This window comes from Squalius cephalus (assembly GCF_949319135.1).
Source record: "Squalius cephalus genome assembly, chromosome: 5".
NCBI classification, from domain to species: Eukaryota; Metazoa; Chordata; class Actinopteri; order Cypriniformes; family Leuciscidae; genus Squalius; species Squalius cephalus.
Window position 1 is genome coordinate 42,495,107 of NC_137126.1, and position 24,438 is coordinate 42,519,544.

The following is a 24,438-nucleotide window of genomic DNA, read 5'->3' on the forward strand; positions in this document are numbered from 1 at the left end:
CCACATCGCCTTTTCTTTTTTCCGCTCTACCATCTGTCCCTTTCTTCCATTTCACGCAGAATCAACGGACATTCGCCCTTCAGATGTGTGCAGCCGTATCCCCCCTCTCTCCTCCCGCTGCAGTCCCTTTCTTATCCCATGCCTCTCCCTCTCTCACTCGGATTCGCACGATGCAGACGCTCCCTAGCGCCGACTGTTTCCCCCCTCCCCCACCCGCAAAGCTCCTGTTTCACTCAAAGATGGCGTCAGCTCTGGAGCCACTGCTCTCTGGCTGCATTTTTCGGGCTTGTTGTTGTCTGTGTTTCGAACGCTTTCTGGCACATTCTCCTCGGCCACTCGAGCCGAAATTCTGGTGAGTAGCTCACGATTACACGCTGCGTTCAAAATGCTCTCGGTTCGAGAGCCCGAACTGGACTCGTGGTTCTGCCTTTCAGGGAAGGAGCGGGAGAAGGTAGAGGGAACGGGGGGTACGCGGAGATGAAGGGGGAGGGTGGGGGGGAGCTAGCCGAGGCCTAACTACTTCCCTCACGGGCCTCGTCTCCTCCGCCACCACCGCAGGCTCTCCTGTTGGGTAGGGAGGGTAGGTTACAGTAAGCGGGGAAGGAAGTGGAGGAGAAAATGGTGGAGGAAGCGCGGAGGAGCAGTTGAACATCTCGCGTGAGGATTTTTTTTGTCATGCGCTTATCCGAGGCAGAGATTGAGGCCGCGCGCGGCCGTGTCAAACGTTGGCGCGAGGGAAGGAAGGAAGGAAGGAATCTTGGCGTCCCTTTTTTGTAACGGCTGAGGCGCGCTAACCGCGGTAGCCACTGGTTACGGGCATTGTGTTTTCAGTTAGGCCGCGATGTTTCTTAACGGAATATGAGGTTGGAAAGGTCTAGAAAAATGTCCTTTTTCAGATTGTTATGGTGTGAAATCTCAGGCGCTGAGAGGAATGGAGGAAACATTGTCCTTATTCTCAGCTGCACGTTGCTTGTGTTTTGGAGCTAACAACATCCGCTCAGTGCACTGGCTTCGTTACTTCAAAGTTTACATCGTTTGGATGGGAAAATATGCCTTAATAATCTTTAGTGAAGTATATTTACTGGTGTTTAGCCACTATCAAACTGCTGCTTGTAATATTGTTTACATTTTTTCAACGTTCAAGAACCGTTTCTGTTTTGTTTACTACTAGCCATGTGTTGACATTTATTACGTGCTTTCCTTTCTGCTGGAGTTTGACATGTGATTAGCACCTCATTACAGATGATTTCTGACTGACCATCTGTCATAGGTGTTGTGAAGTTGCTCAACTTCTGTTTGAAGTTATAATAATAGACATTGCATTACACAATTTACGTTTTGTTCATAAAAGAACAGTGCTGATTATTTTTTTCTTTCAGTCATATAACTTTTAAAAAAGGATGTTTCAGGCACTCTGGTTGTGAGACATATTTTTTAATATACCCCTTGTGTCACTGATCTGCTGTCATTGAAAATAGTGTATTTTTAACTGTTTATTAGGCAGTTCTCCTTTGCAAGTTGTTTTGTTTTTGTTTAAATTTGTGGGTTACACTTTATATTAGGGTGTCATTGTTATAGTGTAATTACACAGATAAGTACTTTGTAATATTTGGATTTACTATAGTATTAAGGTTTCGAATTGTTATGGGTTAGTTAATTGTGATTATCCATGATTTACTGTTATTACTATAGTAAGTGCATGTGTAGCAGGGATACTGTAAAATAAAGTGTTCTATTATTGTCGATAATATTGGCTTAAACTTGTTTAAACCAAAGCCTAACTTGGTTTAAAAATGTAAAGTGCACCCTTCAGATCCACTTTATATGAAGTGTTTTTAACTACTATGTGCTAAAATTTCAATTAACCATTTGATACAATGCACTTATTGTGTACATGGATGTTTTTATGTTGTACTTGTATTTAAAATTACCTGTATGAGTGCATTACCTGTAATTCATTTCTATAGTTACTTTTATAATTGTACTGTGGATCCACCCTTAAAACTAAACTAACCGTACCACCTTTCAGTAGCCTTAACAGTATCCCACCTCAATAGCAGCAAAAGTGTTTTGCAATAACACACAAAGACAATAAGTACATTGTACCAATATATATATATATATATATATTTTTTTTTTTTGTAACATAAGTACATGGTAATAACACACCTAATATAAAGTGTGACCCAAACATTTCTGAAGTGTGATGTGCAGTTAGTTTGCTGTCATTGTGCATTTAATTCATATAGATATTGTACCTGTTTCTGTTTTCGGCCCGTTTTATGTGCTGGATGATTAATATTGATGAGTGTTCAATAATTTTGTTGGTTGTAATGTGTTTTCAGATACTGATCCTTTTCATGTTTTTTTTGTGTGCAGGTTGCAGGAATTTCTGAAGAATACCCAATAGGAAGATGGTCAGCCTACGTCGCTTCCTGGAGTGAGAGTTCTGCTCAGGACCACTTGTTCCAACAGCGCTAGGAGGATCAACAAGGAAGGAACGAACTGCTGGACAGTATTTTCACACTTACGTTTCCCCAACGGAAGAAACCGAAACTCTCCGAAAGTGCTGTCACAATTCTCAACAATGATGCTCCATCTAAACGGATAACACTAACCGTCAGAATCGAGGATTCTACTTTACTGACTGCTTTTGAGACGGGCTAATAAGACGACACCCAAGGCTCTTGCAACTTTTTCTCTTGGAGTAGCTGTTGTGTCCGCCTGTTGCATACCTCACCTCTTTGCTTTGGTGTGGCAGCCCTTCAGGAGGAAGGGTCACTGGGTTAGGGGAATCTTTTTGAGGTTGGGGGGGGGGGATTTAGGGAGCCTATGCTATGGTGATCGGCTCCCTCACTAACAGCTCCTGCTCAGGCACAGAGAGACTTACTACACCTCCCCGGGACAAAGGATAGCCTCCTGGAAGAAGAGAGAGGAGGACAACGACGTTGAGGCAGCGCCAGGGCTGAGGCCGCTGGGTGCTCCCTAACGGTTGTGAGAGTGTGTTGGGCTTTTGCCCAGCAGTATTACAGCAGTCATGGTGAAGCTGGCCAACCCGTTATACACCACCTGGATCTTGGAAGCCATCAAGAAGGTGAAAAAGCAAAAACAGCGGCCGTCCGAAGAGCGCATCTGCAATGCTGTGTCAATGTCCCATGGGCTTGACCGCAAGACGGTTCTGGAGCACCTCGAGCTCAGTGTTAAAGATGGCTCCATACTCAAGGTGTCCAACAAGGGGCTCAACTCATACAAGGACCCCGATAACCCTGGACGTTTATCGCTCCCAAAACCCAGGGCGGCAGGAGGTGGAGGCAGTTCCAGCACCTCCAGCTCCAGCAAAAAACCGGGCTTGGACTGGAACAAACTCATAAAGCGCTCTCTGGAGGGGCTTCACGAACCTGGTGGATCATCCCTAAAGAGCATCGAACGCTTTCTGAAATGCCAGGCAGATGTTGCTGGTTATCTGTCTGGCAGTGGCTCTATGGGGCCAGGCATTTTCCACCAGCAGCTCCGGCTTGCTCTGAAGCGGGCCGCAGCTCACGGGCGGGTGGTAAAACAAGGACCGCTCTTCCGGTTGGTAAGCAGGAGTTCTCATAATGACGGGACGGGCTGCGTGTCTCTGGATTCTCTGCCTCCGGTGCGTCTGCTGCCCCACGAACAAGATCGGGTGAGCTGAAGTTTTTTGAATGTTTTGAAGTTTGCTGCGTGTATTGAGCAAAGCAAACTTTCAGTTTCCTTTTCTGATGACCTATATTTACATATTTCACTTCTGTTTCAAAAACCGGCTCTCAGCTGTGGCATGATTTGAATTGGCAAACGGATTTCTTACAATTGCTAAAATGTCCAGAAATAATTGAGCATGTTAATGGCATCCACATAAAGTGCATGTTACATTTCTGACATTATCTATAGAGTGCAACAGTCGGGTTTGAAAACTGATTTTTAACAATAACTTATAATTCTTAAAAGTCAGACAGTTGTGAGCAACAAGGTTGTTAATCAGTGTTATATGCAGCTGTCTGTTTAAGGTTTACAAGCATATTTTTAAATATAATCGTGTTTAACAGCGGAATTCGTTGTGGAAACTAGGCTACATTAGTCATGATGCTATAAGAAAATTCCACCAATCAAGAGTCGCAGCAAGCAAATCACAAAAAATGAGAGCCCTGAAGGTCAGCCCTCTCTTATGAAGCACCACAAATGATGTTATCGAGTTGGTCTCCCTACGCTCTCAATTATTTTAATTTTATTTTATATAATTTGTATATTATACTTATTTTGCAATAAATTAAAAATATAGCCTATTTTTTGTATAGATGAAATCAAAAACTTTAAATGAATAGTTTTATTTTTCATTCGCAATGCTTCATGGGATTGTAGCCTAGTTCTTTCCCTCACTAAAGTCGTTAACAGTGTTGTATGTTGTCTTTTTGTCTGATTTTGAAATATGTTTTTGCTTCAAATCAAATTTGTAATGTTGCGATTCACTTCGTAGCTGGTTGGTTTGGTTCATGGCTTAAAACGTTTTACCAAAGACTTATTTAAGATAGTAGACAAACTACATTTTATAAAAATTGTCATGTTTATAATATATATTCCATCAGCATGTGAGTGTCAAATTGGACAACTACAAGGACTCATCTCAAGATCAATAATCAATTTATCAGTTCATCTATTGCCAAAATTATGAAAAAAAGATCAGTCAAGAATAGAAAATTATTGAAACTATTAAAATCAGGAGTGTCAGAATCAGAATGCGTAATTCTTGCATAAAAATATCCGTCAAAAAACCAACACGTTGAACGATGTTCACTAGGGATGCACTAGGGTATCGGCCAATAAATGATCCTTTTTAATGCTATCATTATCGACCTGATAAGAAAATTTGGCCAAAATATTAAAGCCGATAAATAAATAATGGATTATTTCCTTCCGCTGAAACACTTTTTGCACCGTTTGCCATGATGGTTTTGAATCACTTTGAAAAGGAAAATAAGTGCAACATGTGCAACGCAACTCTCTCATATAGGCTGCATAAAATTATAATGAAAATGCTACTGTAAAAGAATGTTGTGAATTCTTTGTTCGCCCGTGTTTTAGAGTGTTGTTACGGGAAGAGCGCATCCAAAACGGTGTTACATCTTCGTGACTATAAGTTTGCTTGTGCATTCCCAGCCATTTGTTTTGTGCAATTATAAGTTGTAGTGTGGTTAAGAAATAACGTGGTAGTAAAGTGTGCCGGTGACCATCTTTAGCTTCAGCGCATGCAGCTCAAACCGCAATGGATGACAAACTATGATTGAGACATTATAATATTATAATGAGACATTATAACATTATGAGATGTTAACATTATAATGAGAATGCTATTGTAATAAAACGTTGTGAATTCTTTGGGTTTTATTGCCGTGTTTCAGTGCGTTGTAACGGAAAAGAGCGCATCCACAACAGGAGGAGTTACACATTCTGACTTGCACGTATTTTAGTTCAAGTTCACTTGTGCATTTGTCATTTTTTTGTGCAAGTTGTAATATTATGTTTATGTTGTAATTTTGTTTGTCATGTATTTTGATTCTTTATACACAAGTAATGGTGTCCAATGACTTGTTTGCATTATTTAGGCGTTATTTTTTATTTTATTTTTTTGTTAAAGAAAGTTGGCCATAGAGAGTAAAATTAATTTTAGAACTTACACTGGTTCAAACTTGGCTTCTGTACTGTATATGTTTGATTTATTTGGAGGTCTTTGGGACATAGCTTTTAATGTTGAGACTTTTGTTTTTGTAATCAGGCTCTCAAAAATGATATAAAAATGTGTATTTAGATTTATCGGCATATCGGTTATCGACTTTAAAGAATTATCGGTTATTGGTATCGGCCAAAATTTTCATATTGGTGCATCCCTAATGTTCACTAACCTGGCAAAGTTTTTCAATTGGTTTGCCGTTTATTCTCTTTAGCTTTTTATCAGTGTGAAGCATTTCACTCAGTTCCCTGATCATTCTTATTCAATTTTAGTGAGTGAAGTAGGGGTGGGCGATTTGGCGAAAAATATATATCACGTATATCATGACAGGCTTTCAGTGTGTGTGTGTGCGTGTTATGTTTTGACAGACATCGATGTCTTGATATTCTAATGATGTGATTTGAAAACAGATGGATCGAAAGGTAATAATTTAATTCTTAGCCAGCAAGTATTCAGTGAAGTGATTGATTGCCCATGAGTGCTGTTGATGTTTTTCAGTCTAATATTACAACAGATAGCTAGTCTAAGTTTTTGACGGACGTGAGAACATGCGTGAGTGGTGAAATATGTTTGATTTTTGGGTAATTATGAAATGTGCATGAGACATTCAAAATGCTTTTTGCGTAGTTCATTATACGCATTTTACAGAAAGAAGTTTATTTCATGACTTAAATTACGTTACTCGGAGTGAGACTGACATAGGGCTCCAGACTGCGACCATTTTTCCTCCTAGTGCGACCAAAATGTTGTTAGAGGTCACACTGGCACAACGTTGCCCAACGTCAAATGGCAAACTAAATAAAAGCGGAACGAAACTGCGCTACTCATAAGAAGCATTTAAATTCACCGCAGAATTCTGTTATATTACATTTCAGATCAAACAGCTTTGATGTGGAAGCCAGGAGAAACATTGTGTCGTGAATGAACAAGTTATAGAAGGCTTTAAGTCCACAAATCAGCAACATTCACCATGGATTTAATGTAGTAACACTAACTGGTATTGTGACAGAAATAGTAAAACGCTTACGAGTACTATCTTTTTCCAGCATTTCAAAACTAATATTATCTTCAGTGTTATTTTTAATGTGATGACCAAAACATTATTTGTTCATACTTCAAATATCGTCCCCATTTATAAAACTAAGTTTCAAGATGTAGGAAAACTCACACTTATAAAGAACAAAAACGAAACAAAAAACATTAAATTACCATTGTAACCATTGAGCACTTATTGGCTTATTAGCTATTTCCACTCCCTAATATTTTTTTCCACTCGTTTTGATTTTTAATTAATATTAAGACATTATGAATGATAATAATTAAAGCTAATTTTATCTACACCTCAACTTAAGCGCAGTGCTTGTCACCTCCAGTGCTACCAGATACTCACTGTAGAACTTAGTGACTCTAGTACTTCTACCCTCAAATGTTGGTCTGAAGCCCTGTGAACTTAAAATAAAACTGCACATTATATTTTCTGTACGTTAAATCTATTTATTACCAAGGCGTTTGTTAGTAATAGTCAAAATGCGGGGAAATGTGAATAACTGCATTGCAGGTTGATTTAAGGTGTCTAAATCTCTAAATTTTCTGCTTCACTCCTAAAGATTTGCAGTAAGGGGCTACAGCGCTTCTAGTAAAAAAAGTTAGTCCGGAGCCCTGTGACAATTTTACATTCGGCTGTCGCGGATTCATTGACTTTTGAAAATATAGTTAATTTTTTTACCAGGAAAAGAGTGGTTTTAATGAGCAAAGTTTTATTGTCTCTTATAACAAAATATTTTATTTAAACCCATGAAAATGCACATACTGTTGTAAAAGATAGTAAAAAAGTCCATTTTTAAAACTGTATTCCATTATTACCCCTTTGCAGATTTTAACTTGTTTAGATGACATCCTAATGGATTTCGTGAGTTTGTTTCTAAGGTTGCATGTTCGGTACATCCAGAGTAGGGACAGTTTCTCAAAATACTGCAGTTGTCAGTCTGAAATACCTTGTTTAAGCCAGATAGTCTGAAAGAAAACATTACAGAGATGGTCAAGAATGAGAGGTCACGTGAGTTTTGCTTCCTGCCTAGGCTACCAGCTGCAAGATGGGCTTGTGTTGGTGGGGAGAGAAAGAGAGAGACAACATGTGAGTAAATGAGAGAGTGCGTGTGTTCGTTTTTGTTTAGAAAGTAAGTATGAGAAAACAAGGGTTTATGTGTTAGATGGGACAGGTGAAATGGAAGGTTTTGTCCAACATGTAGCGTTGGCAGAAGAGATCCACACATGCTCCGACTGATAAACTCCATACCATTCTGCACGAGAGAGCGAGCGAGGGATGAAGAGAGAGAGATAGAGGCTGAACTGCAGACATACAGGCGACAAGAGCAGCACAATACACACCCACTTTTTTGTAACCTGATAAATAGCAGCTCTGCCTTATGCTCCCCAGAGGCTAAACACACACGCATTCACACCCACCCACCCCTCCTATCACATCTGATATGGGTCACATCCATGATGTTCACTGCAGGGTGTTGGCTGTCAGAATGATGCCATGCTAAATTTGAGCTCAGTTTGTTGTTGTTCAGGTCTGTGTTTTGATTTGTGAGCATGATGTTGAAGTTGTTACACGCTTCCAAGTTTCTCCATGTGTGTTGTGTCTGGCTCAGGAAAGGCTTCCACAAGTGGCCTGATGTCACATGACCACACGTCTGCAGTTGAAGAAAAGGTTTAGAATATAATCTTGGCTTGTTTTAGATTGGTTCACCATGGGGTCATTCCGTGTCAACTCAAATTTTTGTAGAAAGACAAACATAAATAATGATGAAATCCAAAATATTAAATGGCACAGATGTAGGCTATATTATCTACTGAGTAATTCACTATTTTGTAGAGGGGGGTCAAAATTACAATTTTCACCTGATATTTGGAGACAAATTATAGGGGTGTAAAAATGACTTTAGAAAGATGGCAGCAGCATAATTTTATTATTTTACACAGAGATTGGCAGGTCTGTTAGAAAAATCTGTTGACGTTAGCAATCTTTGTTGCATTATGCCAATGGTGACAGTTCAAAAATGGCAAAAAGTGCTTGTTTTTTTGCCTCAAGTTTGCATGCCTATAACTCAAGAAGATTCTGGTTCTTAAACTTTTCTTTTGGCATTTCCATTTTAAAGGCCCTCGATCAATATTTTTGTCATCTTTTTGAGTATTATCTCTGCAATTGCTTTATGTCCTTTTGCCATGCATGGAGGTTGACTTTTAAAATTGGCCTTTTCAGGCTATGCACTTAACGTAAATCTTAACTCTAAGGTGATGATACACTGGACAATTTTTTGAGCAATGTTGCTGGGCAATGTTGCCTTCAACGAGCAACCAGATGAGACACAGGGCCCACAACCAATCTAAATGATCCAGATAGAAATGTATTTCCCAGTTTCAATGGGAAAGTGCCCAAGCAACAATCGCTCGGCAAGATTTCCCAGCAACATTGCTCAAAAAGTTGCCCTGTGTATCATCACCTTAAGATGTCATTGGCTAAATATTGCTCTTCATAAGGGCAATCTCTATATATAAAATGAGAATGCATTTAAGAATTGGCTTTGGACAATAAATAGCCTAAGTGACGGTCCCACAAAATGTATGCAATCGCAATTTGATTTGATTCGTGTTCAGATGACCAACAAACCCCAACATTGCTGCTGCTTTTTTTTTTTTCAACGCATTCTTGACTCTGGTGTTTTTAGGTTGATCTGCTTACAGGTTTACACAAAAAGCTGTCATCAACTTATTTAGTGCAAACGAAACACTTTGGCCCTGTTTTGCTCAAATTTAAGCTTTTATTGCAGCAATTGTCATTTGAGGTCATTGAATTATTAGTAACGCAGCTGTTTTTAACTTAGATTTAATGCTTAAATTTAGAAGAATGCACTTGACTTTTCACTAACAGGTTTATGTTTGTCTGATATGGTGTTTGACCGTTTATACCCGCATATTGTTGACTATTCCCATGCAGCCTGTATATGATCATTGAGGGTTCTGCTTCAGTGCAGTGAGTGCGGGAGCAAAACAAATGGGTGAGCACTGGCTTTGACCCCGATATGAAGGAGCGATTTGTGTAGTCAACACACGAATGACACACTCCTCCATTTAAACATGATAGCAGACTCGCTCACACGTTCTTCCTCTAATAGGGGGTCATTGCCAGGGCATATGTGGGGAGTGAGGGGGGGCTGAAGTCAAACAAGGGGCATGGAGGTATAGATGGGAAATCTTTTGGGGGGGGTTATTATGAGAGTGTGTGTATTTAGGACATTAAGTGGGCTGGTCCTGATGAGAGGGTTTTGTATAAGAGTCAGCAGTAAGAGGGATGGGAGTCTCGTGTTGCCCTTTCACAGCTGAAAGCTCCAGGGTTGAAGGAAAGTTCCTCAGGCGGTCATTCTGGGGACGTGTGAAAATTCTGATGACGCTCAAATGTATGTCATGTGAATTTGTAGCCTGATGATGTTCAGTAGGTTCATAGTCAGTCAGCATAATGTGAGTATGGACCACTGAAATGGTGATCAGGAGCAGCTAATTGGTAAAACCTGGACATTTTTCTTACTAGTAATCTCTAGTAAGTAGGATTGTAACAGTATATTCATGTCACGATTTGGTTCGACACACGATACTGATATCATGGTGAGACTGTAAACAAAGCCATCTGAAGTGGACTTGAATAGGCTTGGACTTGGTCATTCTCCCCCATGCACATAATGGAACTAAATTTTGTATCTTATTTGATGTTTTATTTTCAGTTTATTAATAAACATGGAAGCTCAAATGTGTGACCTTCTGGGTTTACCATATTCGATGCTAAATTAAATGTCTAAACTTTTATTTTGTGTGAACTGTTCACAATACATATTATTGCAATACACAATGCATGTTGTTTGCATTTATTGATATTGTGACACAAGATTTTGTTGTTTCCCTACTAAATCTCACCAAAAATAAAATAACCTAGAGTGCAGACTCCTTTTTTCATTGTAAGTTTGTCATTTTCATGTCCAGATGCAATTTGCAGATCTTATTCAGTGATTTTGGTGGAAAATCTGCAGAATTGATTTAAGCGTGGTTAAATGTTAAATAGGAGCTGATAGCTCTGCATTTGTATTGGAAGCTGAAAGCATAATCAGATTATCCCAAAATATTTAATAAACACAGACAGACACAAAGGTGGGACGATATGTAGGCTATAACTTTGAATTCTGAGTGCATATTCCTGTTTTATACTCTCTTCATTCCTCTGAACAGCATTGTTGTAATAACCTGCACCCCTCAAACCCATCAGCACATATAAATGTGTACCTTTTCACCTTTTTCTTGTTTCAAAGTGAAGCTGTAAAGAATACAAGGGACATGCATACAAAATTGCCCCGTACATTGATTATGTGTCTGGAAGGTAATCGGTGTTGGCCCTTTTGTCCTGACTGCTCTGGCATGGCATGAGTTGACCATAAACGTTACTGGAATGTAAAGAGGGTTACAGGACTTGTGTGATAATAACCATTAGAAAATACCATCATCCCTCTATATAGGTCTAAGTTCATTGAAGCATCAGAGTGGCTATGGACCCTGTTTCCTAACCAGGCTTTGATTGAATAGTTTCTCTGTATGTGGTGAAATTTCATTACTATCATTAGTCTAATTTAAAAAAAAAAATTTTTTATAGTTAATGCTGATGCAGTGGCAAATTAGCCTATATATCTGGTAAATATAAGATGTAAGGATAGCAAATGAGATGTATGCAGAATTAAGTAAATTCAATGAATGTGTTTGATACACAATATTTGCTCTATTTTGAAAATAAATCAAATTTGTTGTTGACAAGGCTGTTGGTAGATTTTGGATCTTCTCTGTTTATCAGCCAAAATGCAGAGTTATCAGCTGACACATGCTCTCTCAATAGTTTAACATCCAGCCTCCTGTTGTGTATTAAACGATTATTCTGACTTGTTGTTGTTGTTTTTTTTTTGATTGGTGTTGCTTTTAGTGAGGACAGAAACAACAATGCTGGAAAATTTTCTTGTGATGGTGTAAGAAAATAGAAAGTTTGGATTGTGCTGGATTGTTTTGTATTTGCAATATGGATAGCTAAATATTTCACAACTATGCACAAGTTTCATAAAGGGAAGCTCTTTTACATCTATTAATTGATTTAGACCTCTAAATTGCAATTAAACCTTAATTGCACCTTGCTTTATGTGTGACTGCATCTCTTCACGTTGACTCTTTCATGACCTCAGGCGTCGTATGGTCATCATGTCCCATGATGGACTTGAGCTTTACAAGGTTGACCATTATTTAGTTCTCTGCTTCATTGCTCCCTGCTGTTAGATGTATTTGCAACTACAGTACATGTCATTGGTATCACTAGCGTGACCTCCTAATCTGAATCCCTTATTTTAGATAGTCTTATCAGGGATGGTCTACACATAGTATGATGACTTGTTTGGCTCTTCTATTTGTGAAGCCACCCTGACTTGATATATCAACCAATTGGCTTCATTTCTCATTGCTTCTCAAGTCAGCGGGAGGCATTTTGGCAGTTGCGCCCAATCTGAAAGGTGTTTTATTGTTTGTGTTACTGTGAAAGGTCTTTTAGAAATAGAGGAAATCTGTGTAAAGAATGTCTATCTATTAGAGCTGAATGATTAATCGTTAAAGGATCGTAGTCTCGCTTCAAACACCCACGCAATCTTATTACTAAGCGACAACGATTCTGCCATTTGGATTAAACCTTTGACAAGTAGCCTATGATCACAGCGGGCATTTAGATCTCTGTTGGCACTGCTGCTGACCAAGAGAGAGCAGTTGTCATGTAGCCTATAGGTATGAAACGGCTTCACAAATAACTTTTCAACCACACAGTGTCATTATTTCTGTGTTAAAATAATTCAAAATCATCACAGAAATACTGGGATAGTCATAATAGTTTATAGTTCGGATATTACACTGATGTCTATGGTAGAGATCAAAATAGAGTAAATCACCTTTTGAAAGAACTTGACGCTTCAAATAAAGATTGTATTAATTGCATTGTTACGCCACTAGTTAGCAACAAGTGACTGTTAACAAAAGGCACCAGATGCTTGCTCCATGATCAATAATAACTCACGTATATAAACATACAAATGCATGTGAAATATCAATGAATCCTCAAGCAGCTTTATTTTTACAGTCCCTGTAGTTGTCATTGAATCATTCATTCAAGAGATTCGGTCAAAACTCCCAAAAACCCTCATTGTGAAACAAGTGAAGTCTTTATTTGTGAGTCTTTGAATCACTCATTCAAACTGATTTTTTTATGAATTAAAATAACATTATTATTTTTTTAAATAGTCTACAGCAATTAACATTTTGTCAGAACCTCTAGTAAATGACATGTTATTTAGTTTAGTTGTCTCTTCAGAATCATGGGAGAATCGTAATCTCTATGTGAAAATAAGAAAAACGTGATTCTACTATCTATCTGTCTGTCGAATGGTGTCTATTCACTGACAGAATTGTTTACAGTTGTTTGAAGTTTTGAAGTGAATCATTTTAATAATGTTACTAATAATACAAATTAAGTTAACATTTCAGATTTGATGTTGATGAAGAAGGGGTACTTCTGTTTTACTGGTGCGGCTATGGGAGTATCTAAGATGAAAAATATTGTCTAGTACCATGCATGGCAATTAAAAACTTAAGGTCAAGGCCCACCCCATATTCCCACCCAAAAGACGTGTTGTTATTTTGATTGTATGCAGAACCAGTGAGACGGTGAGAGCCTGCTTTGTCGTTTGACAGTATTGTTGCATCGGCACGTCTCTGCCCTCTTGTTGTTTTCTTTCAGTTTCCTTTCTCTCACTTGTTTGTGTTTGGTTGTGTTTTTTAATGTGTGCGAGTGTTTCCAGCTGTCTCCCCCTGTACGTTGATTAGTGAGGTTCTTGCACAGGGTGATGGGTAGGGGGCTGCATTAATGCAGAAATGAGTTTCACATGTTAATGAGAACCTTGACAGAGCCAGAGACAAGGACAGTAGGTTTTGTTCTCCCACCCCCTGCCATTCCTGTTGTATCCCCATCTACTCATTCGGGTATCCAGTGTCTGATTGCCCACGTACAACATGCACTCAGCTTTGTGTACATTAAGAGGAAATTGAAGGCTTCATTAGAATGGGGAAAAACTGGCAGATTGATGCGCGTGTGTGTTTGTTTGTGTGTGTGTGTGTGTGTGTGAGTGGGTGGCTTTTGTCCTGTCAGATGCGCTTCTGTAAGAATAATTTTTCTCTCCTACATGAAATATTTTTAGATTTCCTGTGGTGGTCTGCTGCCTGGCAGCTGTGCTTTAATTTTGCTCTGTGAATAGTTTGCTCTTCTCATCTAAGTTGTTTTGCTGGTCTTTTTGAAGAATGAAAGAGTTGTTGTATGAACTCAAGGTGTGTCCCCAAACTGCCCAGGTTTGCTACTTGTCCTGACTTGTTCTGAACAAAAACAATTATCAAGCACTATCCTAAGTTGTGTGTGTAGTAGTAATACTAGTATTAGTAGTGTGCAAAAAAAAAAAAAAATACACTACTGTTCAAAAGTTTGGGGTCAGTAAGAATTTTTTTTTTTTTTGTAAGAAATTAACTCATTCAGTAAGGATGCATTAAATTGATCAAAAGTGACAGTAAACACTTTTATAATGTTGCAAACGATTTCTGTTTCAAATAAAGGCTGTTTTTTTTTCCATCAAAGAATCCTGAAAATAATTATCGTTTGCACAAAAATATTTAGCAAGACAACTGTTTTCAACACCATGTGACCCTTCAAACTAGATTAATCATCTACTTAATCTTAATCTGCTAAAAAATCATGTTTGCCATCACAGGAATAAATTACTTTGTAAAATATATTAAAATAGAAAATTCATTTTAAATATGCTTTTACTGTATTTATTAAATAAATGCCACATTGGTGAGCATAAGAGACTTCTTTCAAAAATCTTACCAACTCCAGGGTTTTTAAACATTTTATTTAGTTTTTATGTGTTTTTATACCAGCCAATCAGATTGTTGCACTCTGTCTGGTGAACTTTTTTTTGGTCCCTTTTAGTTCATCTACCTTAAACTCTTTAATTTTTTCAAAATTCTAGAAAACTGCATTTAGACATGAAGAGATTGTGAAAACTTTTCACGCCTTTCTACGTTAGCTTTTGCGCTCATGCATGAGCGGCAGAGCGCCGAACAAACGCCCAGTTATGACATGCACGTTAATTGCTTTTGTTTATCAAGATATAGTCAAATGTGCTTCTTTAAGTGCATTTTTACAACAAGAGAGCTGTATGTAAGGGTTTGGTTTTCTTTCTTAGAGTCCCACCCTTGAGTATGGATGTGTGTGGACCTGAGTCAGAGGAAAATGAACCCAATAAATCACACTGTCCTCTCTCCTCCCTGCTTGGACCTGCTCACACAAACACACACATACACACACACATACACACACACAACACACACACACACACACACACACACACACACATTCAAACCATAGAAACACCCTCATATGCGCACTGACCTTTTTTCTCCCAGCCTAAATCTGCCATTTCTTACTAGCCAGTCTAGAATGCTTTATGAACACACTTCCAGTCTAACACCCATAGTGTCTGTCTTTACAGCTACTGCCATAATAGCCTATTAGATTGAGTCACATTCAAAACCATAGTAGCAATCTTCATATTTGTACTGTTCCATTGGCTGTAATGTTGTAAAGAACTATACGTTCAGCTCTTCTTGAACTTCTCCTTGCACTCACATGTATCTGTTTGTGTGGTGTATGATGCATACTGCGTCGTGGGTGGGTCTCTCTTGGACACACTGAAAGATTAATGTTGCTCCAGAAGCAAATGTCAGATGGTGTGGCTTAGAATAAGCATCAACACATGCTTTTGTGCCCACACCCTGACAATAATCCCACCTCTAGGCCCACACAATCACTGTGATCATGCCCATTGCAGCCTCTTTGATTATCAAAACTCTGGGTAACACTTTATTTTAGAGATGCACCGATTACAATTTTCTTGGCCAATTCCGATTTCCGATTTTTCATTGAGTTTGACCTGCCGATACCGAGTTTGACCTGCCGATACTGATTTTAACCGATTTGAACCGATTTCATTTTTTCTAACCACTTTACAGCACACACAAATATTTATTTTTTAATCTTTTCTTTAGTAGAACATTTTGCATAGAACATAGTTTTTTTTTTTGAGCAGATAATTGCTATAAAATGGAACTTATATAAATTACTCCTGGTGTGGGAAATTAAAAGTTAATTAAAATTAAACTAAAAGAAAGCTTATACTGTATATTCTGACTAGTTCACTCATTTTTTATTTTTTTTTATAAAACACCATATAGTACTTTTACCCAAACTGAATAATAAAAACAAGTTTAAATGGGTAAATTTTCTATAAATATTATTTTCTGACATAGCCTACTCCAGTTCAATGCACTAATAATCAATATGCACTCATTGATTAACATGCACGGCGAAAAAAATACGCGCTGCTCATGCGCCACTCACGCTTGCGGTGTGAAACAGTCGTAATTCACGAGGTTTCCTATTGCGTTCCGTTTGCACGTGTGATGCTGATGTTGCACGATGTTAATCATGCGGTGCCCGGGTGCATTTGACCGGCGTAAAATCGGCATATGTCAGACTAACTGGCCGGTCGTCGATCACGTGAAAATCGGCCAATTCCGGTCACCAGCCGATCAATCGGTGCATCTCTACTTTATTTCGATGGTCCACTTCAGACATTCTACTAACTGAAAGAAACTTTGCACCATATGCCACCTGTCTCTCAATAGAGTTAGCGATCAACCGATATTGATTTATATTTATTTATTACAGATACCAATTATTTTCATGTTTGTTTTATTCAATTCATGCAAAGTTGCATCTTTATTGGGACAGGACTTGACAGATTACATGACTGTCAGTTTGCCTGTATTCTGTAGCGCAAAGTTTAAACTACATTTCAAGCATTTATGTAACATCTCGTTTGTGCATTAATGGCTGTTATGCTAAAGTTTATTAAAAAAGGGAGGTCAGTTATTTTACCTTTGAACACCGTTGTTGACTGATCTCCCCTCAGACACAGTGCTTCAATGGTAGCCTTGTGTGCAATTTATCTTTGAATTAGGGCTGTCAAACGATTAATCGCGATTAATCGCATCCAAAATAAAAGTTTGTGTTTACATAATATATGTGTGTGTACTGTGTATAATTATTTTGTATATATAAATACACACACATGCATGTATATATTTAAGAAATATTTGCATACATATACTGTATATATATTTATATAGTTTATATTATATATAAATATATATTTTTTTATATATAAATAACACATTTTTCTTAAATATATACATGCATGTGTGTGTATTTATATATACAAATTGAATTATACACAGTACACACACATATATTATTAAAAACAAACTTTTATTTTGGATGCGATTAATCACGATTAATCTTTTGACAGCCCTACTTTGAATCCGATATTACAAAACCGATACCCGATTATGGGAAAATGCTTAAATATCGGTAAAACTGATTATTGGTCGATCTCTAATTGGACTATTAGTAGACTCTTAGTAGACTGCTAGGTTAGGGTTAGGGTTCTGGTGAGTAGAATAAGTTGACATGAAGTTGCAAAGTTAATTATAGTCAGTTGAATGACTGTTGGAGGAGCATCCAAATAAAGTGTTAGCAGATTTTAAGCAGACAGTCTACTTATACTCTAATGAGAGTTAGTTGACATGTAGGTGCAAAGTTACTTCTAGTTAGCTGAACGTCTAAAGTGGACCATCAAAATAAAGTGTTAAACTCTGAACCACTAGGTTTGTGTCAGATTTGTTTTGGGGCTTTCTGATGCCACTCATTGACTGACTCTAGAGAGCGTAGCAACTGCCTGGTAATGAGTTTTGCATGGGCAAATGCCTCTCAGAAAATGTAAAAAATGTTTGGACACAATTTGTATCATTTATATACGGTTTCTTTCTCCCTTTTTTCTTTTTTCCTTTCCTAAACAATGTAAAAGCCGATCTATTTGCTTCAGGCTTTTCTAAATCTGTCTCTGTGGAGAGGTATAAGCAGTGCTCAGAGCTGAATGAAGCAGACCTTAATATGGTTCATAAAGGGCAATTAATTCATCCATGCTGTCCTCAGCTGAGCTCATTTACACACATTCAGACCTCTGTTTCACTGTATCATTTGGATCTGCTTAGCTATTTTTGCAAAGTTTATGTATTAATATTAAATATTAATATTGTTTATTAAATTATTTGCTGTTTTTCTCGCTCAGCCTGTGGCAGAGCCCATACCCATCTGTAGTTTCTGTTTGGGGACCAAGGAACAGAACCGCGACAAGAAGCCTGAAGAGCTGATCTCCTGTGCAGACTGTGGGAACAGCGGTAAGGAAGGGGTGAAAGTTAATTTGAACAATTTTATTATTTTATTTTGAAATATTAAAAACACCAAGTATACTGGAAGTAGTTTTGGACAAAGGCATCTGCTAAAAAATTAATTACATTTTAAAAATACAGATTATTGTTTTTGTATTCAGTTTTAAGTTTAAAAAGGTCTTCAATTTGGGGATGGCAAAACATATGTTTTCACACGCCATATCACATTAATTCGTTTCAGCACAATGATCTGTTTTTTGCCTTTCTTTAAACACAATATTGTCGTATAAACAAAATCCTATATCGGTTGACCTCTAATCCGTATGTATTAATATGTTGGTATATTAACCAATTTCAGTACATATGTATTGGATAAAACATGTTTAATTAGGTGAAATAATCTTATATATGTGAATTATTTTGAGATTGAATTTGCTTGTTCATTGGATATACAATATTAATTTTAATTGCGCATGTCTTAAAAAAGGTTTTAAATTAGATTTTCAAAAATTTCAAAACCATAAAAATAATTATGGTTCAAGATAAGAGTAGAAAGCATGAATGGCACTGTCTGTCTTCTCATCGGGATGAGGCTTTATTCAGGTTATTTAATGTTTTTTCATTCTGTCTTCTCAGGGCACCCATCCTGTCTGAAGTTCTCTCCGGAGCTCACAGCACGGGTCAAAGCTCTGTGGTGGCAATGTATTGAGTGCAAGACCTGCAGCAGCTGCCAGGACCAAGGAAAAAATGCAGTAGGTTCTTCCAGGGTCTTTCTCATTGTTGCTGCCAGATCATGTTAATTTAGGGGTCCTCTAATTTAGTTAATTTTTGCGTCCTCATTTACGCTACTGTTCAAAAGGTTTAAAAAAATCTAACGTTTTTAAAAGAAGTCTCTTATGATCACCAAAGCTGCATTTATTTGATCTAATAATGATTTCTGGTTGTGTAATGTTTACATGAAGCATTTCTTGGTTTACATTAAAATGACTTTTTTATTACTTAACCATAGCCTTGCGTTCCTTATCACATCTCTTTAACTGAAGATCTCAAAAGAAAGCAGTCACAAACTCCTAGCATTCAAAATGGCAAAAAATCATAATTAGGGTCCTTGACTCTTGTGTTGTCTGTGTGCATTTGTATTCTACAGGACAACATGTTGTTCTGTGACTCCTGTGACCGAGGTTTCCACATGGAGTGTTGTGACCCCCCACTGATGCGAATGCCAAAAGGTGAGTGCCCACACACTCAAATGCAGGCCATTTCTACTACAGTGTAATCAGTGGATTTGTGTCTAAGGCTCATAATTATACTTCCAAGTAATGATTCTTGATTGCTGCTCCGCAGGCATGTGGATCTGTCAGATCTGTCGGCCAAGAAAAAAGGGAAGAAAGCTCTTACATGAAAAAGCAGCACAAATCAAACGGCGATACAATGCACCACTGGGGCGACCAAAGGGCAGGTATATTAAACTGTTTGATTCTCTTTATGACCATGATTGCAGAACTATATTGAAATTATTTGCATAAGTGTTCATAAGACTACTACAAGTTCTCTTGTTCTCAGACCGGGCCGACCTTTTAAGAAGCTTCGAGGTGGTGGGCGTGGCAGGAGAAGGCGGGGCACCGGAGGGGTGGATCGGTGTTCGCAAGGCTCCTCCTCCCCACACTCTTCCTCGAGCTCCTCATGCGAAGGTTACCCTGGTGACGATCGCATGCTGTTCTCTCTCCGAGAAGAAGATTCTGGGCATGGTGGCCTGCGTTTTAACAAGAAAACAAAGGGTCTGATTGACGCTCTCAGCAAGTTCTTCACACCATCCCCAGACGGGAGGAAAGCCCGTGCTGAAGTGGTGGACTATTCCCAGCAATATCGCATACGCAAGAAGAGCAACCGCAAGGGCGAGCATGATGACAGGACAGGAGGTGAGATGGGTCAGTTTAGCTTTTTTTTTTCTTTTTCTTTTTTTTTCTTTCAATATCCATATTAGGTAATGTGATGGCAAAGCTGAATTTTCAGTAGCCATCACGCCAGTCTTCACATGATTCTTCAGAAATCATTCTGATATGCTGATTTGGTGCTCAAGAAACTATTATTATTATCAATGTTGAAAACAGTTGCACAATGCAGGGCTCCAGACTGCAACCAAATGGTCACATTTTGCAACCTTTTTTCCTGCCGGTGTGACTAAATTTTGTTAGAGGTTTCACTGGTGTCACCACCACGTTGTCCAACTGATAAGAGCTGCCATTTCTGTTGCATATGAGAAACATCAAACAGCAAATGAAAAACGGGGCGGGACGCTTTTGTATGGAACGCTGCTATATAAATGTAACAATTTATTATTATTATTGCTCTTTTTTTTTTCCCACACATTGTGCTTTTGAATTTATATTTACACATTATACGATCACTTTTATAAAATATAAAATCATCAAGAAATAATTAATTATGAAGATTGTGTAGAAGTCACAATTTCATGAAAAAAAAATTAAATGTGAATTACACATAAAGCATTTAAAGAGCGCTCCTTTTATAAACACTGAGGCTGTCGTTCAGTTCAGTATGATACTATAGAAGCTCTACCAAATCCGGTGCTGGTCCCATCATCTGTAGAACTGCTCTCAAATGTTATGCCAGGTTAGCATATACTCCATTTGCAGTGTGTAGTAATTTCACCATAAATGCATATAATTAAACTCTGTGTTTCACAGTCAACACATGGCTTTTTAACCTGCAGGATTTCTTGTTTAAAGTTTTATATGCAAAAGAAAAAGCATGAGAGTTAGCTGTTTTTGTCAATTATAAATATAAAAAAAAAAATGGGGGATTTTAAGAAAAGAATAGGCTATGTTTAAAGGTTTTGCCACTTGCTTGAGCAACTTAATATATAAATATATTATATGTTTAAATAGTGCGTTTATGTCTATGAATGATTGTATAACTCTACTGTGTACAAAGATAATCACGATGCTGAAAAAAAACCTTTTTCAGTAACAACTTGTGGATTTTAAATAAAAAGTAATAAATACATTTTGTATTTGTGGTAAACAGCTCTGGATCAGTTACGCCCTGTAAACGCGTACATATGTGAAAGCACATGTGCTGCCTATGCCGCTTCTGCACCTCATACAATACGTACTGCAAACGGAGTATGTGTGAACCTGCCATTATTAGTCTGGAGCCCTGCAATATTTTTGTGGAAAGGGTTCTTCGATTGAATAGAAAGTTCAAATGATCAGCATTTTTTTGAAATACAAATCTTTGTAACATTATAATTGTCTTTACTGTTATTTGACATTTGAAGACAGATTAATTGTAAAACTTGTCACATTGTGCAGAATTAAATCAGTGTAAAATGAAAAGTACGAATAAATGTGAATCTGCTGTCTCTTTTATTAGTGTGTTTGCTTTGTACCTTCAGTTTTGTGCTCGCACTCACTCTCTGGCTGTTTTAACTGTCTTGGTGTCTATTTGCATCACAGACAATCAGGAGTGTGGAGACAACTGGCGGGAGGACGAAGACAAGCTGCCAGGACATGAAAACCTAACTGAGAAAGACGTGGAGCTCTTCAGGCACATTCAGGAACTGGCACTACAGGTACAGAAAGGGAGGGAGAAACATCATTAAATTTTGTCTTACAAATGCAAAATACTGTCCCATCTGAATTTAATATATAATCTGTAAAGAATGTCTTTCTCCATTTACTGAGAAATGTGCTCCTCTAGGGAGAGAGAGTGTGTGTGTGTGTGTGTGTGTGTGTGTGAGAGACACTTGCTCTGCGGCTCAGTTTTTTGACATCGCTCAGAACAGCAGAATGAAACTTGCAAATAAAATAATAATAAAAAGTGCATTTTTGGACATTTAAAAAAAAAACAACAACATTTAATTAAATCCATATACTAATGTGTAAACTTTGACAGCCCTCAAATAAAATCAAACCGAATCCTGTCTACAAATCGTATGCTTGATGGTAGGGGTGCCCATTGCTTGTTTGCAGTCACTGAATTTTCTTTTGCTATATTAGTGAAGACTTGGAAGCTGCCAAGGTCTTTATCTCTGCAGAATGTAATGTGGGGGATTTGAGAGTTTCCATTATCTTGACAGCTGGTGCCTCTCTCAGTGATACACACACAAACACAAATGCACATGTGTAGACTGATTGGCTGATTTGTGTGTGTGTGTGTGATTTGAAGCTCCCAGCAGAAACAGCCACTCTGACTGCCTGAGGCCATCAGTCGAAGAAAAACAAACACTAACCCAGAGAGAGACAATCATATTTGCACACACTGCATCAGAAAGAACCAGCACGCTTGTGTTGAGCAGACAGAAAGAAAAAATACCATGCTGTAATTTGACAATAAAACTGAATTTGTTTGCTCTATACCATTTAGGCCATGTGCACTGCTAAGTCCAAAGGAGGGACAGCTGCATTTGAATATGAATCCCCCTAAATGATTGAGTATGTGTACAGGAATATAAGAGTCACTCCTGAAGTTGTGATGGTTGGCAGTTTAGAGATACAATTTCATTTAGCAAGCACAACCAGATTCAAATCCTGATTTATTATCTAATAAAAACTAAGGCTGGGCACAAAAAAAATTTGATTTCTCAATTAATCGTTTTTTTAAATGTGGTCAATTTAATATAGATTTTTATACATATATAAAAATATATGTTTTAATAATAAAATATTCTTTATATATTACACATATTTTTTTTTCCGTGTTTATTTCCGCAAACATTGAACCTAATATCTGATTGACGTTAATCTTATTACTAGTCTTCTCCACTAGATGTCATCTTCTTATTTACCTTGCGCAATGTTACAGCGGGGACCCTGTCATTCATTCAGTGCTGAGCATGGCGGATGCATGTGAGCCTTTCAGCGTTAAAGATGTTCCGGACAGTATAAGGAACTGTCAGTGTCCCTGTCGGGCCAGTGCTGCATGGTCACGAAAGTTTACCATTTGCACGCGTTTTCAAGCCTTGCCAGTTTAAGCATTCAAGTGACGGAGAACTCGTGCACGCTTGTGTGAGAAGTTTTGGCGTATTAAGAGTCTGGGGGTCTAACAATCTGAGAGTAGATATATGCATATTCTTTATTTATAGTTATTTGTGTTTGTTATATTTTAATGTTTTATTGTTTGTGTAGCACTATGGTGAACTTTGTTGCATTATTATGTGCTTTATAAATGAATTGGAATTGTGCACGCACAGTAGCGCGTCTTAAGACAGCGTGCAAATAATACAATTAATTCTTTCACGTGTCCTTGCACCTAAACTGACAAATTCACGCAAATTTATCTCAAAATGCCCGCCTTTGCGAGTATCCAAGTAAACATAGTTGGTTTTGGCTTAAGCAAGCAGTAGAGAAAGAACGCACGTGTATCATTATTGGATCTGTGCATTAGTCTTAAAGTGACAGCAGCCTAATTTTCCTGTTGCTGTCTGTGTTTTTAATGTTAATCAAACTACAAAAGACAGAGAAATTCACTCCCTGTTCTTCACTGAATAACTTTTTTGTAATTTCAATAAGGATTAACCTTTATTTAATTTGTACTGTGAAGATTATATGCAGTGTTATTTTACATTTGATTACATTCTGTACCTGAAAACTACTGATGATAGACCTACCTGAAAAACTTTAAAAGCACTGGTTATTTCATCTTTTTGTTGTAGTTATTTATTTGTGCATTTGCTTGTAGTTTAATTATTTGTTCTTTTTTTATTAATGACTGTTTACCTGTCTTTAATAATCTTTGAAATTTATATTAGTTTGGTGTTTTAGCTGTGGTATCGAAAATGGAATCGAAAATTGTTAAATTTCACTGGAATGTAATATATTGGGTGTCATAACCTTATTTATTACAAAACAAGGATACATAGGTCAAAAACAATAACTGTTTTATTCAGTGTATCTGAATGTGACCATGAACATTTGCATTGATTCATGTGCAGCTTGATTGCTAGTAGAACTTATGCATTAAATATAGACCTGCTCATATTTGTATTTGCTTTTGATTGTTTGCATTTGTGTTTTGTTAGTTTCCTTAAAGTACTTACTCTTGAACATGGAAATGTTACAATTCATACACCTTTTTTTCAAAACCAACATGACATGATCTGAACGGTGGTTCAACACAAGCTGTTTCACCCCTAGTTTGTATATGGAATAAATGGATTGCATATGTTATTGAGATGCAGAGCAGAAAAGTGTGTGATC

General features: G+C 37.7%; 1 protein-coding gene across 3 annotated transcripts in view; it reads left to right on the forward strand.

Annotated features, from left to right (window-relative positions):
• Nucleotides 1–226: 226 nt before the first annotated feature.
• kat6a (K(lysine) acetyltransferase 6A) overlaps nt 227–24,438 on the forward strand; it is a 35,909-nt gene continuing 11,697 nt past the window's right edge. Inside the window, exons 1-8 of one of the 3 annotated variants that reach the window (XM_079873255.1) lie at nt 227–352; nt 2,380–3,667; nt 18,118–18,226; nt 18,854–18,969; nt 19,365–19,446; nt 19,562–19,676; nt 19,781–20,145; nt 21,697–21,812. In XM_079873255.1, coding sequence (XP_079729381.1) covers nt 3,038–3,667; nt 18,118–18,226; nt 18,854–18,969; nt 19,365–19,446; nt 19,562–19,676; nt 19,781–20,145; nt 21,697–21,812 — 1,533 coding nt within the window. In that variant the 5' untranslated portion in view covers nt 227–352; nt 2,380–3,037. Of the gene's footprint in view, nt 353–573; nt 658–2,379; nt 3,668–18,117; nt 18,227–18,853; nt 18,970–19,364; nt 19,447–19,561; nt 19,677–19,780; nt 20,146–21,696; nt 21,813–24,438 lie in introns of those variants that run through there. The other 2 variants (XM_079873257.1, XM_079873256.1) reach the window with 2 other exon arrangements.